The sequence below is a fragment of the Martes martes genome (assembly GCF_963455335.1).
Source record: "Martes martes genome assembly, chromosome: 13".
Classification (NCBI taxonomy): domain Eukaryota; kingdom Metazoa; phylum Chordata; class Mammalia; order Carnivora; family Mustelidae; genus Martes; species Martes martes.
This window is the reverse complement of record NC_137901.1, coordinates 70,237,503-70,253,147: the sequence shown is the minus strand read 5'-3', so window position 1 is coordinate 70,253,147 and position 15,645 is coordinate 70,237,503. Positions and strand designations below refer to the sequence as shown.

General features: G+C 39.2%; 1 protein-coding gene across 7 annotated transcripts in view; it reads left to right on the top strand.

The window, feature by feature from the left end:
• MTMR3 (myotubularin related protein 3) overlaps positions 1 to 15,645 on the top strand; it is a gene marked incomplete at its 3' end in the record, with an annotated part of 134,454 nt that overhangs the window by 70,459 nt on the left and 48,350 nt on the right. For all 7 annotated transcript variants that reach the window (XM_080822071.1, XM_080822072.1, XM_080822070.1 and 4 more), the window contains 2 exons: positions 5,517 to 5,569; positions 11,168 to 11,247. In XM_080822071.1, coding sequence (XP_080678197.1) covers positions 11,245 to 11,247 — 3 coding nt within the window. In that variant the 5' untranslated portion in view covers positions 5,517 to 5,569; positions 11,168 to 11,244. The remainder of the gene's footprint in view (positions 1 to 5,516; positions 5,570 to 11,167; positions 11,248 to 15,645) is intronic.

Here is a 15,645-nt window from a genome sequence, read left to right as displayed (position 1 = left end):
TTTTTTTTCCATTGGACATTCTTTCCTGCTTTGTCCATAGAGTTGAGGGTCTATTTCTGGGGCTCTCTGTTCTTTTCCATTGATCTGTGTGTCTGTGTTTGTGCCAGTACCGTACTGTCTTGATGATTAGATAGATGATTAGAATAGAGCTTAAAGTCTGGAATTGTGATGCCACCGGCATTGGTTTTCTTTTTCAACATTCCTCTAGCTGTTCGAGGTCTTTTCTGGTTCCATATAAATTTTAGGATTATTTGTTCCATTTCTTTGAAAAAAGTTGATGGTATTTTGATAGGGATTGCATTCAGTGTGTAGATTGCTTTGTAGCATAGACATTTGCACAATATTTGTTCTTCCAATCCATGAGCATGGAACGTTTTTCCATTTCTTTGTGTCTTCCTCAGTTTCTTCCACGAGTATTTTGTAGTTTTTCTTTTCTTTTTTTTTTTTAAAGATTTTATTTATTTATTTCACAGACAGAGATCACAAGCAGGCAGAGAGGCAGGCGGAGAGAGAGAGAGAGAGAGAGAGAGAGAGAGAGAGAGAGAGGAGGAAGCAGGCTCCCTGCCGAGCAGAGAGCCCGATGTGGGACTCGATCCCAGGACCCTGGGATCATGACCCGAGCCGAAAGCAGAGGCTTTAACCCACTGAGCCACCCAGGTTCCCATATTCTGTAGTTTTCTGACTACAGATTGTTTCCTCTTTGGTTAGATTTATTCCTAGGTATCTTACAGTTTTGGGTGCAGTTGTAAATGGGATCGACTCCTTAATTTCCCTTTTATCTGTCTTGTTGTTGGTATATAGAAATTTCTGTGCATTGATTTTATATCCTGATACTTTACTGAATTCCTATACGGGTTTCAGCAGTTTTGGGGTGGAGTCTTTTGGGTTTTCCACATAAAGTATCATGTCATTTGGAAAAAGTGAGAGTTTGACTTCTTTTTTGACAGTTTGGATGCCTTTTATTTCAATCTGGTTATTTTTGTGGTTTGAATTCTTTTATTATATAAAAGGCCCAGATTGGTGTGCCTCTTTGCCCTGTTGAAGCTAATGGGGTCTGTCTATTCATTCGTCTCTCGTTCCTCCCCCCGCCCCCCGCCCTTTAGGGGAAAAAAAAAGATTTTATTTATTTGAGAGAGAGAGAGGGAGCATGGGGAGGGGTAGAGGGGGAGAGAGAAAGGTAGAGATAAGCAGAGTCCCCCGTGAGCAGGGAGCCGGACGCTGGGCTGGATCCCTGGACCCTCGGATCATGACGGGAGCCAAAGGCAGGCACTTAATAGACTCGAGCCACCTGGTACTTCTTTAAATATATTCAGTATATATTCAGCGTCACCCAAACCTAAGTGCTGTTACTCTGTGAGGCATGTGTATACATGACTGTATCATAGGATATCTCTGTGACAGTGCTGCTGTCACTGGCAGGTAGCTTATGGCACCAGAGAGCTTCTTTCAGACTCACCTCTGCATGGCCTTTATCTGGCAAATAGTCCTAAGAGGCCTGGGCAGTTTTTGTTGTTGTTGTTGTTGTTGTTGTTGATGTTGGCAGTGTTTCACAATGGCATACTTGTTTCCAACCAAGTAGTTCTTTGATTGTAGTTGTTGGGAAGAGTCATTGCCAGCGTTGAAGGAGACCTGCCTGAACCTTTTTGTTTAAACTGCCTGTTGTTTGGTCTATCTCTTGGAACTTTACACCCTGTGGAAACTTCACACAAACATTTCTGTATTGATTTGATTCTTACTTGTTTGACAGAATAAATTATCAAGTAACTTAAGGGGTACCTGGGTGGCTCAGTGGGTTAAAGCCTCTGCCTTCGGCTCGGGTCATGATCTCAGGGTCCTGGGATCGAGCCCCACGTTGGGCTCTGCTCAGCAGGGAGCCTGCTTCCCGAACCTCTCTCTCTGCCTGCCTCTGCCTACTTGTGATCTCTGTCAAATAAATAAAATCTTAAAAAAAAAAAATTATCCAGTAACTTAAAATATGTCAAATGATTTTTATAGTAGATAATAGTGATTTCCTTGAATTAAATTTAGCACCTTGAATTAAATCAGTTCTTTATTACCCCTAGACTTGACCTGTCTCTTGAATTTAATCCCTCCCACCCTCCACCTGCAGGGTATACATCTACTTGACATTGATTCCTTGGAACTACCTTCCATTTCTTTCTTTTTTTTTCTTTTATTTATTTTTAAGTAATCTCTGTACCCTGTGTGGGGCTCAAACTCATGACCCCAAGATGAAGAGTTGCATGCTCTTCTGACTGAGCCAGCTAGGCATCCTACCTTACTATCCTTTTTCCACTCACCCCAGGCATTAACATTTTGGAGTTACCTTTGACAATTTGCTCTGCCTCTTTTTTTCCCATTTCTTTTTTTTTTTTTTTTTAAGATTTTATTTATTGATTGATAGAGATCACAAGTAGGCAGAGGCAGGCAGAGAGAGGGAGGGGGAAGCAGGCTCCCCGCCGAGCAGAGAGCCCGACTCGGGGCTCCATCTCAGGACTCTGAGATCATGACCTGAGCTGAAGGCAGAGGCTTAACCCACTGAGCCACCCAGGTGCCCCTTTTTTTTCCCATTTCTAATCAATTACTAAGCTCAGGAAGTTAATGCTTTTACTCACTTTGATGTTTTCCCCTGCATTTCCTCTGCTACAGTTGAGATATTAGGCTTTTAGCAATTCATATCTGAAGTACTAGTCCATGAACATCCTAAGTCAATTTTCCCCTCCAGACCATTCTGCTTGCTGCTTGCTGTTGTTTTAACACCACCACTTTTGTGGTTTTTCCTGTTTATAAAGCTCTTGATTTCGTGCCATTGAATTAAATCTGACTCCTTACCCTGGCATTGAAGGCCCACAGTTGTGTCCTGCCTTTCTAGTCTTCTCTTCTTGAACTCTCTCTTGATATTCTGACCTCTATTTCTCAAAAATGTCATGTTTTCTTCCTACTGTGGTATTAATAGCTATTATGTCTTGGATTATCCCTATCCTTTTTTTCTTTTTATGATCCCATCTAGTCTATAAAACGCAGTTAAGAGTCTTCATCTGGGGGGCGCCTGGGTGGCTCAGTGGGTTAAGCCGCTGCCTTCGGCTCAGGTCATGATCTCAGGGTCCTGGGATCGAGTCCCACATCGGACTCTCTGCTCAGCAGAGAGCCTGCTCCCCTCTCCCTCTCTCTGCCTGCTTCTCTGCCTACTTGTGATCTCTGTCTGTTAAATAAATAAATAAAATCTTAAAAAAAAAAAAAAAAAGAGTCGTCATCTGGGGGCGCCTGGGTGGCTCAGTGGGTTAAGCCTTTGCCTTCAGTTCAGGTCATGATCCCAGGGTCCTGGGATCGAGCCCCGCATCGGGCTGTCTGCTCAGCAAGGAGCCTGCTTCCCTTCCTCCCTCTGCCTGCCTCTCTGCCTACTTGTGATCTCTGTCAAATAAATAAATAAAATCTTTAAAAAAAAAAAAAGCCAGTGATGAAATATCCCACTGAAAAAAATCCTTTATTAGCCCTAGTTTAAAAAAAAAAAAAGAGTCTTCATCTGCTGTGAAGTCTCCCTGTGCTGTTCTCCCCTGAACTCTGAGCACATGCATGTCACTGGGCAGTTAACTTTATAAGTATGTGAAATGTGTCTTGACATACATTATTTCATCTTTTTTTTTTTTTTTTAAGTCAAAGACAAAGAGACCAAGCAGTTCTTAACAAGCAATTCTTTATTATCCTAAAGTAAAAAAAGTCTTAAATAGTCGGTCTCTAGGTGGCTTAGTTGGTTAAGCATCTGCCTTTGGCCCAGGTCATGGCCTCAGGGTCCTGCTCAGCGGGGAACCTGCTTCTCCCTCTGCCATTTCCCTCTGCTTGTGCTCTGTCTCTCAAATAAATAAGTAAAATCTTTAAAAAATCATAGTATTATGTACCTACTGACATAACTTAAAAGGAAGAAATTCTGATATGTATTTTAGTATTTAAGAGCTTAGTGAAAATTACATTCTAGCAAGAAAAGGTCCTGCAAATTTATAGACTTCCAACTTTTCTTCTGTATTGTGTTGTACCTTTTAAAACAATAAGACTAAACTTGAGGGGTGCCTGGGTGGCTCAGTCGGTTAAGTTGAAGCTTATGACTTTGGCTGAAGTCATGACCCCAGTGGGATCAAGCCCTGCGTTGGGCTCCCTGCTCAGTGGAGAGCCTCCTTCTCCCTCTTCCTCTACCTGCCACTTTGCCTACTTGTGCTCGCTCTCTCTCTGTCAAATAAAATCTTTAAACAAAAAAAAGACTAAACTTGATACTTAATATGGTTTGTATCTCAAGTCGTAAATTATTAACAGCTTTATTTCCCATATAGTATGTGGTTAATATAGCCTCTAAGTTATAAAATTTAAATTAGAAGTTACAGGAGACAAACAAAAATCCTACTTGTAAAATGGTTAAAACATTTTATTATTGCATATTTAGCCTCCCTTTTTTGGTTCTTACCCCATTAAAATTGTTTTTCTGGAAGTTATGGATGTAATGTGCTATGTTGACTGATTCCTTTATTTTAAGATTTTAATATTTTACACAGTTTTGCTTATGTGACTTCATGTCCTGTAACAGCCCAAAAGAATGAGTTGTCTGCAAATACTGAGAGAAATCATTACAAAGGAATCCTGTTATGGGGCACCTGGGCTCGGGGGAGTGCTCAGCAGGGAGTCTGCTTGAGATTCTCCCTCTCTCTCTCTCTCTCTCTCTTTTCCTTTGCCACTACCCCTGATGTGTGCAGTCTCTCTCTCTCTCAAATAAATCTTAAAAAAAAAAAAAAATCAGTCGATTAGGTATTTTATCTTTGTAAAGATCAGATTGGTGCCTAGTTGTAACAAAATTTATTTGTGTTTAGATCATACTCCTTACGCCTTGATTTTTTTCTTACACATAAAAGATCCCTTGGTAGAAATGCCTGGGTCACTCAGTTGGTTAAGCGTCTGCCTTTCACTCAGGTCATGATCCTGGGGTCCTGGGATCTAGTCCTGCATCGGTCTCCTTGCTCACTGGGGAGCCTGCTTCTCCCTCTGCCCACTGCTCTCCCTGCTTGTACTCTCTCTCCTTTCTGTGTCTCTCTGACAAATAAATAAAATCTTTTAAAAAATCCCTTGGTAGAAGCCAGTTGTGTGTACAAAACACCTTATGTTACCAAGTCTTAAGTCTAGACATACAATCTTTTTTTAAAGTACTGGTTCGTGTAGTGGCAAAGGTTTAGCTGAGAAACCATCAGAAATGATGATTGATTGAGGAAAAACTCATATATAGGAGTATCTGTAGGTTGTTGGAAAGTTCTGTCTGAATAGTTCTGTAATTTCTAAAGGCATCGCGAGGCCTGACTGGGCTCATTTTGGGCAATTAAGCACTCTAAAATCTGTTGTTGACTCAATAGTCAACAAACAATTTAAAAAAATATGTTGTCACAGCATTCTAACTTGTAGAGAAGAGTCTTGTGGAGAGCTTTAAGTGGCTTACCTTGATTCTTCGGATATTTGTAAAACTGTTGGTTTTTCTTTTGCAGATTGACTTGTGAAACCTTCTAATAGAGAAAGTTCTTGGGACAAACTTCACTTGGTAAGTTTGTCGTACCCCTCCCCCCACTTTGTGCCGTTTTGAGCAGCAAAAACTAATTTACAGATTAATTGTGGGGGGCGGGTCTCTTTGTCCATGTACATAATTATTTAGATGAGCTCTTTTTAAAAAAATACTTTTTTTTTCCCCAAAGATTTTATTTATTTATGTGACAGACAGAGATCACAGGTAGGCAGAGAGGCAGGCAGAGAGAAAGAGGGGGAAGCAGGCTCCACGCTGAGCAGAGAGCCTGATGCGGGGCTCGATCCCATCACCCTGGGATCATGACCTGAGTCAAAGGCAGAGGTTTTAACCCAGGAGCCACCAGGTGCCCCTTTAGATGAGCTCTTACATGTTCACTTTAATGTTAAATCTCTAAATATGAGGGCTTAGGGCAGATTATTTTTTCAGTATATAATTTGCCATAATACAGTATACTATACTTGGAAACTTTGTATTTAAGTTGAGATTAAATGAGTTGGACCCCTAATATTTTGTTTATGGAGTAGACAGTTCTTAACAACATGGAATTCTTTTACATTAAAATGATTCTTGTTTTGAGTTTTCTTGTTACATATCTATATAAAAATGTTTCATCATTAGAAATAGTAGTACTAATGTGACATTTAAGAAGAAAAGTTCTAAAAAATTTAATCTTGTCCCCAATGTGGTTATTAATCCTTGTTCTTTTCATAGACTGGAGTGTATCTATGACTTTTTCAGTCTTCATTACTGCCTCTTGTTTCTGCCATCTGTTTAATTTACGAAATTATAATCTAATTTTATTAAAAAGAGAATTCGTTGTTTTAGTTTTAACTTTTTAGATCCATATCAGTACTTTGTTTTGCAACCTTTAGCTTGACATTGCATCCAGAATAAGGATCAAGCTCATTACCATGGCATTTTAGGCTCTTGACAAGTGGGCTTTAAACATTTCTCCATACACCTAGGGGCACCTTTTGCTGTAGCCACATTGACCTATTTTCCCTTGAGTACTCTCCAGTATGCTTTTTTTTTTTTGGTCTCGTTCTTTTCTTGTGCCATTCCTGTTCCCTCTGTCTCAGTAGCTCAGAATCTGACTCGCTCAACTATTAAAAAGCTCAGTTGTTCCAAAAAGCCTTCCTTGAGTGCCCAGACCAGAATCTATTTCTGTCTTTTGTATCCTCATGGAGTTCTATTTCTGCATCTCTTTTCATATTCTGCCTTATTAGTTATCTGTTTGTTGTCCCCATGAGATTGTGAACACCTTGAAGGCAGAAACTATGCTCATATTTGAATTTTCAGTTCACACAGACATTTCCAGAGTCCCTGGGATACAGGAGTTCCACTATAATTTGATTTTAAGTAAGATTTTTGGTTTTGGTGGGGGTGAGTGTGTGTTTGCTAAGAATAAAGGAGAATAGATTTTGTGCCATCTGTTTAATTTAGGAAATTAATAATCTAATTTTTAATCTAATTTAGTAGGGATTAGTTATAATCTTGTTGATTCAGGGTACTATTTTTTTTTCCTTCTTTCTGTATAATGCAGGGTTTATATGATACATATAACCTGTGACCTTATAGTCTGAGTTGCAGTTGCGTTACTGTTTGTGAGTGTAAGTTTTAGTTATTGAGAAAGAAATTGGGTAATTTCTCCTTTACAGGTGCCTGAAAGATGAGATACCATGTTCACTAGGAAGATGAAATGATACTTTACTTTTGTTAAGATTCCTCGGAAGTTGCATTTATGGGTGGTACTGATGATAGACCCCAGAGAATCCTGCAGATCCTAGATGTCAAATTCTCATGCATATATTAAGAAAAGAGCAATCATTTGATTTTGACGCTTGAAATAAGAATCTTATCCTTCATTTGGCCCAGTGGGTCTGTATTAGACCTTCAAAGAAGGAAGTGTAATCCTAATATATTACTTGGCTCTGCAGGTTTAATTTTTACATTGCCATAATAATGTAAGTGTTCATTGATTTTTGTTTTTAGAATCATTATTGACTTGATAAAGCATCTAATACCTGTATTTGCAAACAATGAATTAAAGTATTTTTTTTTCCAAGATTTTTAAAATTTACTTATTCATGAGAGACAGAGGCGGTGAGGGGGTGGGGCAGAGAGAGAAGCAGGCTTCCTGCATAGCAGGGAGCCCTACTCAAGGCTGGATCTCAGGACCCTGGGATCACAACCCAAGCTGAAGGCAGATGCCCAACCAACTGAGCCATTCCAGGCGCTCTTAAAGTGTTACGTTTTAAAAAATATTACATTCTGGGACGCCTGGGTGGCTCAGTTGGTTGAGACGCTGCCTTCGGCTCAGGTCATGATCCTGGGGTCCTGGGATCGAGTCCCGCATCGGGCTCCTTGCTCGGCAGGGAGCCTGCTTCCTCCTCTCTCTCTGCCTGCCTCTCTGCCTGCTTGTGTGCACTCTCTCTCTCTGACAAATAAATAAAATCTTTAAAAAAAAAAATATTGCATTCTTAAGAAACATGGTCTAGGTTTGGAGGGAAAGATGTGAGATTATTGAATTAATTTTGATGCCAGGAAACATTATTTGAATTAATATGGGTCACAGATTAAAAGAGACCCGAGATAGGACAACTAGATTGAGTATGTGATCCTAGACCGGATCCTCTGTTGAGGGAAAAAATTAATATGAGGTATGAAATTGGTTAAGTTGAGCAGATTGTAATATAGAAGGTAGATTAAGGTACTATATCAGTGTTGAACTTTCTAAATTTTATAACTAGTACTGTGATTATTTAAGATTATTTTTGTTCTTAGGAAGTATATACTAAAGTAATAAGGAGTACAGAGGCATGGTTTATACAGCTGTCATTTTAAAAAAATATTTTATTTATTTGAGAGGTAGAGAGAGACAATGAAAGAGAGCATGAGAGGAGAGAAGTCAGCGGGAGAAGCAGACTTCCCACTGAGCAGGGGGCCCAATGTGGGACTCAATCCCGGGACTCCAGGATCATGACCCAAGCTGAAGGCAGCCGCCCAAACAACTGAGCCACCCAGGCACCCACAGTTGTCATTTTTTGAAAAAAATTTATTCTAGAACAAGAGAGAGAGAAGGGTGGGAGGGGCAGAGGGAGAGAGGGTCTTAAGCATATTCTGTGCTGAGCGTGGAGCCCAGCGTGGGGCTCAGTCTCATGACTCTGAGCTCATGACCTGAGCTGAAACCAAGAGCCAGATGCTTAACCGACTGCACCACCAAGCACCACCACAGCTCTCTATTAAATGGTTCCGAAATAGGGGCACTTGGGTGGCTCAGTTGGTTAAGTGTCTGCCTTCAGCTCAGGTCGTGACCTCAGGGTCCTGGGATTGAGCCCCGTGCCAGGCTCCTTGCTCAGTGGGGAATCTCTTTCTCCCTCCCCTTTTGTCCCTCTCTCCACTTGTGCTCTCTGTCTCTCTCTCTCTTTGTCAAATAAATAAAATCTTTAAAAAGAATGGTTCAAAAATAAGTAACTGTGTATGCACACACACATGTGTGTGTGTGTGTATTTAAAAAAACAGGACAGTGGTGGGAACTATCCTATCCAAGTTCTTTGTATGTAATGGAATATCTTAATGATTTAAAAGGTGCTTATTTCTATATGTTAGTAATTATATTAAGCACACCATATGCATTATCCTTTAACCCTCACACGTCTTTCATGCAGTTGTTAATTTTTACTTATAGATGAAGAAACAGAGGCTCAGAGAGGTTAGTATGATTTGCTTTCAAGGTCATAGAGTTAGTAATATGGCACAATGCTTAACCAACTGAGCCACCCAGGTTCCCCTTCATTTCTTACTGTTTTTTTGATTGAGGTTATTATCTTTACACTTTGCCTTAGATTAAATGGAAAACCTTTTATGCAATGTTATTCTGAGTTTCTTTTTAAAAAAACTTCTTTGTAAAAGTTTATTTTCCTAAGTACAAATGTAAATTCTAAAAGTATAAAAACTAAAAATCCCCACTCCCACTTCTCTTTCTTAGAGGGGTAGCCATTGAAAAAAGTGTGTATCATTTTTCTGTGCATGTACAAACATGCTTCAGAATTAATACAAATAATGCTTTTGTATATATTTAATTAAACCTTTTAAATTACAGAACATTGACACTTTTTAAGTTGCCGTGGAATTAGTCTTTAGAGATCATACTGTAGATGCCTAGAATGCTTATTTCTGCTGGACTGGCTCCGTAACTTTTTTGATGTAAGATTATTTTTAGTGCTTTATGAAGAGTTTCATTATATGCACACTCTTTATATTAAAAAAATTTTTTTTAATTTAATTTTTAAGTAATCTCTACACTCAGTGTGGTCCTCAGACCCACAACCCTGAGAGAGAGTTGCACACTCCATTGACAGCCAGGCACCCCAACTACATTTTTTTTTTTTTAATTGAGCTATGAGTCACATCATATGAAACTTACCTTTTAAAGTTTAGAGTTGAGGGATTTTTAGAATGTATATAATGTTGTGCTAAACACTACTATTATCTAATTCTGGAACATTTTTATTACCCCACAAAGATGCCTTGTATCCATGAGCAGTTACTCCCTATACCTTCTTCAGCCTAATCCCTGACAACCACTAATCTGCTTTCTGTCTTTATGGATTTTACCTGTTCTGGACATTTCATATAAATGGTATTTAATAATGGGGTTTTTTTTGCCTGGCTTTTTTCACTTAGTATAAAATTCTCGGGGCGCCTGGGTGGCTCAGTGGTTAAAGCCGCTGCCTTCGGCTCAGGTCATGATCCCAGCGTCCTGGGATCGAGCCCCGCATCGGGCTCTCTGCTCAGCAGGGAGCCTGCTTCCTCCCTTCTCTCTCTGCCTGCCTCTCTGCCTACTTGTGATCTGTCTGTCAAATAAATAAATAAAATCTTTAAAAAAAAAAAAATTCTCACAGTTCGTTCACATATTATCATGTATCAGTATTTCAGTCCTTTTTATTGTGTGACTTTCAGATGAACATAGAATATTGGGGCAATAAGGCAGTTTTTTCATATTTTGCTTACTAAGCCAGTTTGGTTCTCACAGATAGGGAGATCCATTTTGAATTTATAGATCAGCACAGAAACATCCTATAATATTACAAGAATAGGGGCGCCTGGGCTTGGCGGCTGCCTTTAGCATGGGTTATGACTCCAGGGTCCTGGGATCAGGCCCCACATCAGGCTCCCTGGTTGGTGGATAGCCTGCTCCTCTGTCTCCCTCTGCCTGCCCCTCCGCTTATTTGTGTTCTCTCTCTCTGTGTCAAATAAATAAAATCTTTTAAAAAACAATTGTATTACAAGAATATTGTTTTTGCATTTGCAGGTTGGTTTTAATCTTTATTATTTCATTCAAAGTTTATAACATTTTTCATACTACTATCAACGTTAGAAACTTGAGTCTTGGCTGCATTTTTGCTCAAATATTAGGACCATGAGGATTTTCACAAAGGCATTATGGAGTTTGGATTTAACTAGTGGGAATTGGCTGGGTGATATTTAACTTGTTCTTGGGTGACTCTGGTCAGGTCTGCAGATCCATGTATGTGTGGTTCTTTAATTAAAATATGGCCAAGTAGGGGAAGATTGCCAATTTTGTCCTTTTTTCCTTTTTTTTCCTTTTTAAAGATCCACGTGTAAAGGAAAGTCTTGCCAGACACTGAAGAAGGGAAGGGGATTTCTCCTCCTAATCTGGGCCTCCTGTCATGGTAAGTAAAAAGAAATAACAAGAAAATTGGAATTGAACTCTATCCTGAAATTAAGTGGACACTAATAGGTCCATACATTTTTATTTTTTAAATCACTTTTCTTTTCCTGAACTCTCTTCTTGTTACATTTCTTTTGTTGTTTATTCAGTAATAATGGAGCATTTTAGTGTTTTAGAATAGTTTCTTTCTTTTTTTTTTTTTTTTTTTTTTTAAGATTTTACTTACTCATTTGGCAGAGATACAGTGAGAGAGGAAAGACAAGCAGAGGGAGTGGGAAAGGGAGAAGCAGGCCTTCCGCCGAGCAGAGAGCCCGATGAGGGGCTTGATCCCAGAACCCTGGGATCATGACCTGAGCCTAAGGCAGACACTTAACGACTGAGCCACTCAGGCGCCCCTGAGAATAGTTTATTTCTGTTTAATCCTGTGAATTAGATAATGTATGTTACTTTTCAGTCAGGTAATAAGTGGAATTAAGACTAAAATTGATGGTTCTTGGATTCTAGGTTTCTTATCCTCTTCTAGGAAGCAAGATGTAGTGAAAACCGTGTGTGTGTGTGTGTGTGTGTGTGGTATGTCTGTAGAAGAATTATGATACGGTCATACACATTCTTTATGAATTCACCTTTCTGGATAGCAGTATATCCCTACCTTCCTCTTTTTATTTAAGATAGTATTTTTATCCCAATGAAGGTGAAGCAGCTTTCCACACCCCCTACCTGCATCTTTGACTATAGAGCATATAATGGCCATTTCAGTGACTTGTGGGCCATATAGCGCTCCGTCTAAGCAGAGAAGATGGAACGATGAGCCAGCCACATTTCTGTCAATCCTGAGCATATGTAAACAGTGCTTCAAGGCTTAAAAAAGAAATGGTGCTCTGTAATATTGTCCTGCTTCTACCTTGTTATGTTTCCTAGATCGAGACTGTTTCATGCTGGCGCACAAAGAAGGAATTGAAAAGGCCATGTTAATTTCAAGCTTCATTAGGGACATGGGTTGAAAATGCTTTTTAAAATTAAAAACAAACTAAAACACAACAGAAAAACTAGTTGTGCAAAAATGTCATTCTAAAAGAAGGAGAAAGGTAACTGCTTTCATTTTGAAGCTGGGCCAGTTTTTTCTTGGTTTGTGGGTGTAACAACTTTTTGATATATCTTATATCCAGACACTGATGAACCTTTAATATTATTTCTCTAGACTACATTTTATTTTATTGGTTTTCCCACAGAGTGTTTAATGAATTGAAAAAATGTTTGCCTAATATTTATGTGGTATGTATGCCAATGCTAATGAATAACAAATGACAGCCTTATAAAAGCAGCTCTGTTCTGTACTGAGGGTTTGTCCTTTATTATAGACCATGTAGCTAGGAAGAGTGTGGTTCTCGTACTGGTGCTGCTGGAGTCTCTGCTGGTGCCCTGCGAATAGTCTTCTGGTGTGCTCTGGAGAAGCTTTTATGTGCTGTAGTTGGGGAACAGTATGGCCATGTGTCTATTTTTAAAAAAATTTCTCATAAGGTAACATTATAACAAGTTTTTACAAATATTCTGATAATTCTACCCCCAAAACCCATGGTTGTAGTCCTTTCTACCTAGTTCATGTCCTCATGTATATTTTTTTATGTATTTGGAATTAAAGCATAATTAAATTTCTGTTTTGCTTATTTCACTAAAGGAATTAAACATTTCCCCGTGTTGATTCATTGGATTCCTAATGTTCATTTTACTAGCTGTATAACATTTTGCAAGTTGTTGAACCATTGATTTAATTAATATCCTAATTAATTGATGTATTCTGTTGTTTCAGCATTTTGGTTGTATATGATTAATCCTTTTTTTTGTGTAGTGCATTCAGGAGTACTTAAATTTTTTTTTTTAAGATTTTATTTATTTATTTCTCAGAGAGCACAAGCACGGGGAGCAGCAGGCAGAGGGAGAAGGAGAAGCAGGCTCCTTGCTGAGCAAGGAGCCAGATGTGGGACTTGATCCCAGGACCTGCCTGACCTGAGCCAAAGGCAGACACTTAACCCACTGAGCCAAACAGGCGTCCCAAATTTTCTTTCTTTCTTTCTTTCTTTTTTTTTTTTTTTTTAAGATTTTATTTATTTATTTAACAGAGGGAGAGATCACAAGTAGGCAGAGCAGCAGGCAGAGAGAGAGGGGAAGCAGGCTCCCTGCTGAGCAGAGAGCCTGATGTGGGACTCTATCCCAGGACCCTGAGATCATGACCTGAGCTGAAGGCAGAGGCTTTAACCCACTGAGCCACCCAGGCACCCCCCAAATTTTCTTTTTTAAAATGTATGCCTCTGTACTAATTTGAGTAACATCTTCTCTCTTAAGTTTATAAAGATTAAGTGAGTTTGAAGTCTTTTTTCATATGTTAAGCATTAGGAGAATATGTTTTCATGTTTTATGGAAAATCTCAAGCTTGTACAGAGAGACAGTGAACGATCATATGCATCAATCCACTGCAGTAATTATTAATTCATGGCCATACTTGTTTCTTCTGACTCCTTCACTGTCAACTCTTGGATTATTTTGGATTATTTTGAAACAAATCCCAAGCATTGAAGAGAAATTTTTTTTTTTAAAGATTTTATTTATTTATTTGACAGATCACAAGTAGGCAGAGAGGCAGGCAGAGAGAGAGGGAGGAAGCAGGCTCCCTGCTGAGCAGAGAGCCCGATGCGGGGCTCGATCCCAGGACCCTGAGATCATGACCTGAGCCAAAGGCAGAGGCTTTAACCCACTAACCCACCCAGGTGCCCCGAGAAATTTGTATTTTTGATGGCCTTCAATACCAGCCTTAAGAATAATGACTGGAATTGACAATGAGACTGATAATTATTTTCATTTTTACATTTTGTCCAGTATTCCTACACATATTTTACTCTCAGCAGTTTTTTTTTAAAGCCTGGAAGTTTGTATGTGAATTTAGTTAGTGGGTATTTTGACTTGTTGGCAGTCTCTGCTTCCTGTATTCTTTAAGTATTTCTTTGTAATGTTGATTTCCCCTCTAATGCATGGATTACCGCTCTTAACCTACCCTACATAAGCCAGTTGCAGAAACTAGCCTGGAACTGTGGTGACTAATCCCTTTTCAAGATTTTGTAGGTAGTCCCACTGACCTTATGGGACTGGTAGAGACTAAGAATTGCCAGATTCCACAATATCTGGTGTCCCTCAGCAATACTAGGAAATCGACCATATGGAATATATGCTCCCTAGTACTAATAAATTACTACTTGTAGCTTGGGAGAAATTTTGCAAGCCTCTTAGGAGGCCAATACTTGCTAGTCTGTTTCTTTCTTCCCTTTTGTCTCCTTCCAGCTCCTTATTCTATCAGAGTAAGTATGTTAAAGTTTGACCTTTTTTACCCATTTTTACCCATGAAATTTAGAAACTAATAAATTAGGCAGTTAATTTAACTTACGTTATGAAATACCATTCTAGGATGTCAGTAGCTTGTCCTAATGTTAATTAAGTCCTTAGTGATTAAATGCATATTTATGTACAAGGGGGAAATAAGCTGTAAAGCCTTATAGGTAATGTGAATTCAGATAGTCTTAAAAAGCACACTTACTTTATTTGACTGTGAAGAAAATATTACTTCATGATCTTGCCTTGCTGACTTAATTCTCTGTTATGTTCAATACTATTCATTCCATTTTCAGTTTTCACTGGCTACTTTGGTTATATATGTTAGCATAGATTAGCACCCAAGTGAATGTGCCAGCAAGAATAGATTTGTAGATTTGTAATGGCTTCTCATTTTTGGTTTTGTTTTCAGCTTGCTACATTATTTTAATTCTGTGCTATTTAGAGGTCAGTAAAAAACTAGGTCCAGTAATCACTTGAAGAAATGAGTGACTCTGTAAAATGATCTTGAAGAGAATAAAAGTTTAGGCCTATATGTTTGTGTGAGTTAAAAAGTTAATGTGATGCCGAGGAGGCATGTTTACTGTGTACTTTCATGTAATAATTTTTAAAAAATTATTTGTTTGTTTATTTGACAGAGAGAGAGACCACAAGAGAGGGAACACAAGCAGGGAGAGTGGGAGAGAGAGAAGCGGGCCTTCCTGCCAAGCAGGAAGCCCGATTCGGGGCTTGATCCCAGTATCCTGGGATCATGACCTGAGCTGAAGGCAGACACTGAATGACTGAGCCACCAAGGTGCTCCTTTGTAATAATTTTTTAAAGATTATTAGAGCTGGGGGAGGGGCAGAGGGAGAAGGTGAACATCTCAAGCAGGCTCCTTACTGAGCACAGAGCCTCACACAGGGATCGAGCTCACAACCCCCAGATCACAACCTGAGCAAAATCAAGAATCCAATGCTTAACTGACTTAGATACCCAGGTGCCCCTTTTATGTAGTAATTTTTAAAAGCATTCCCCCTCA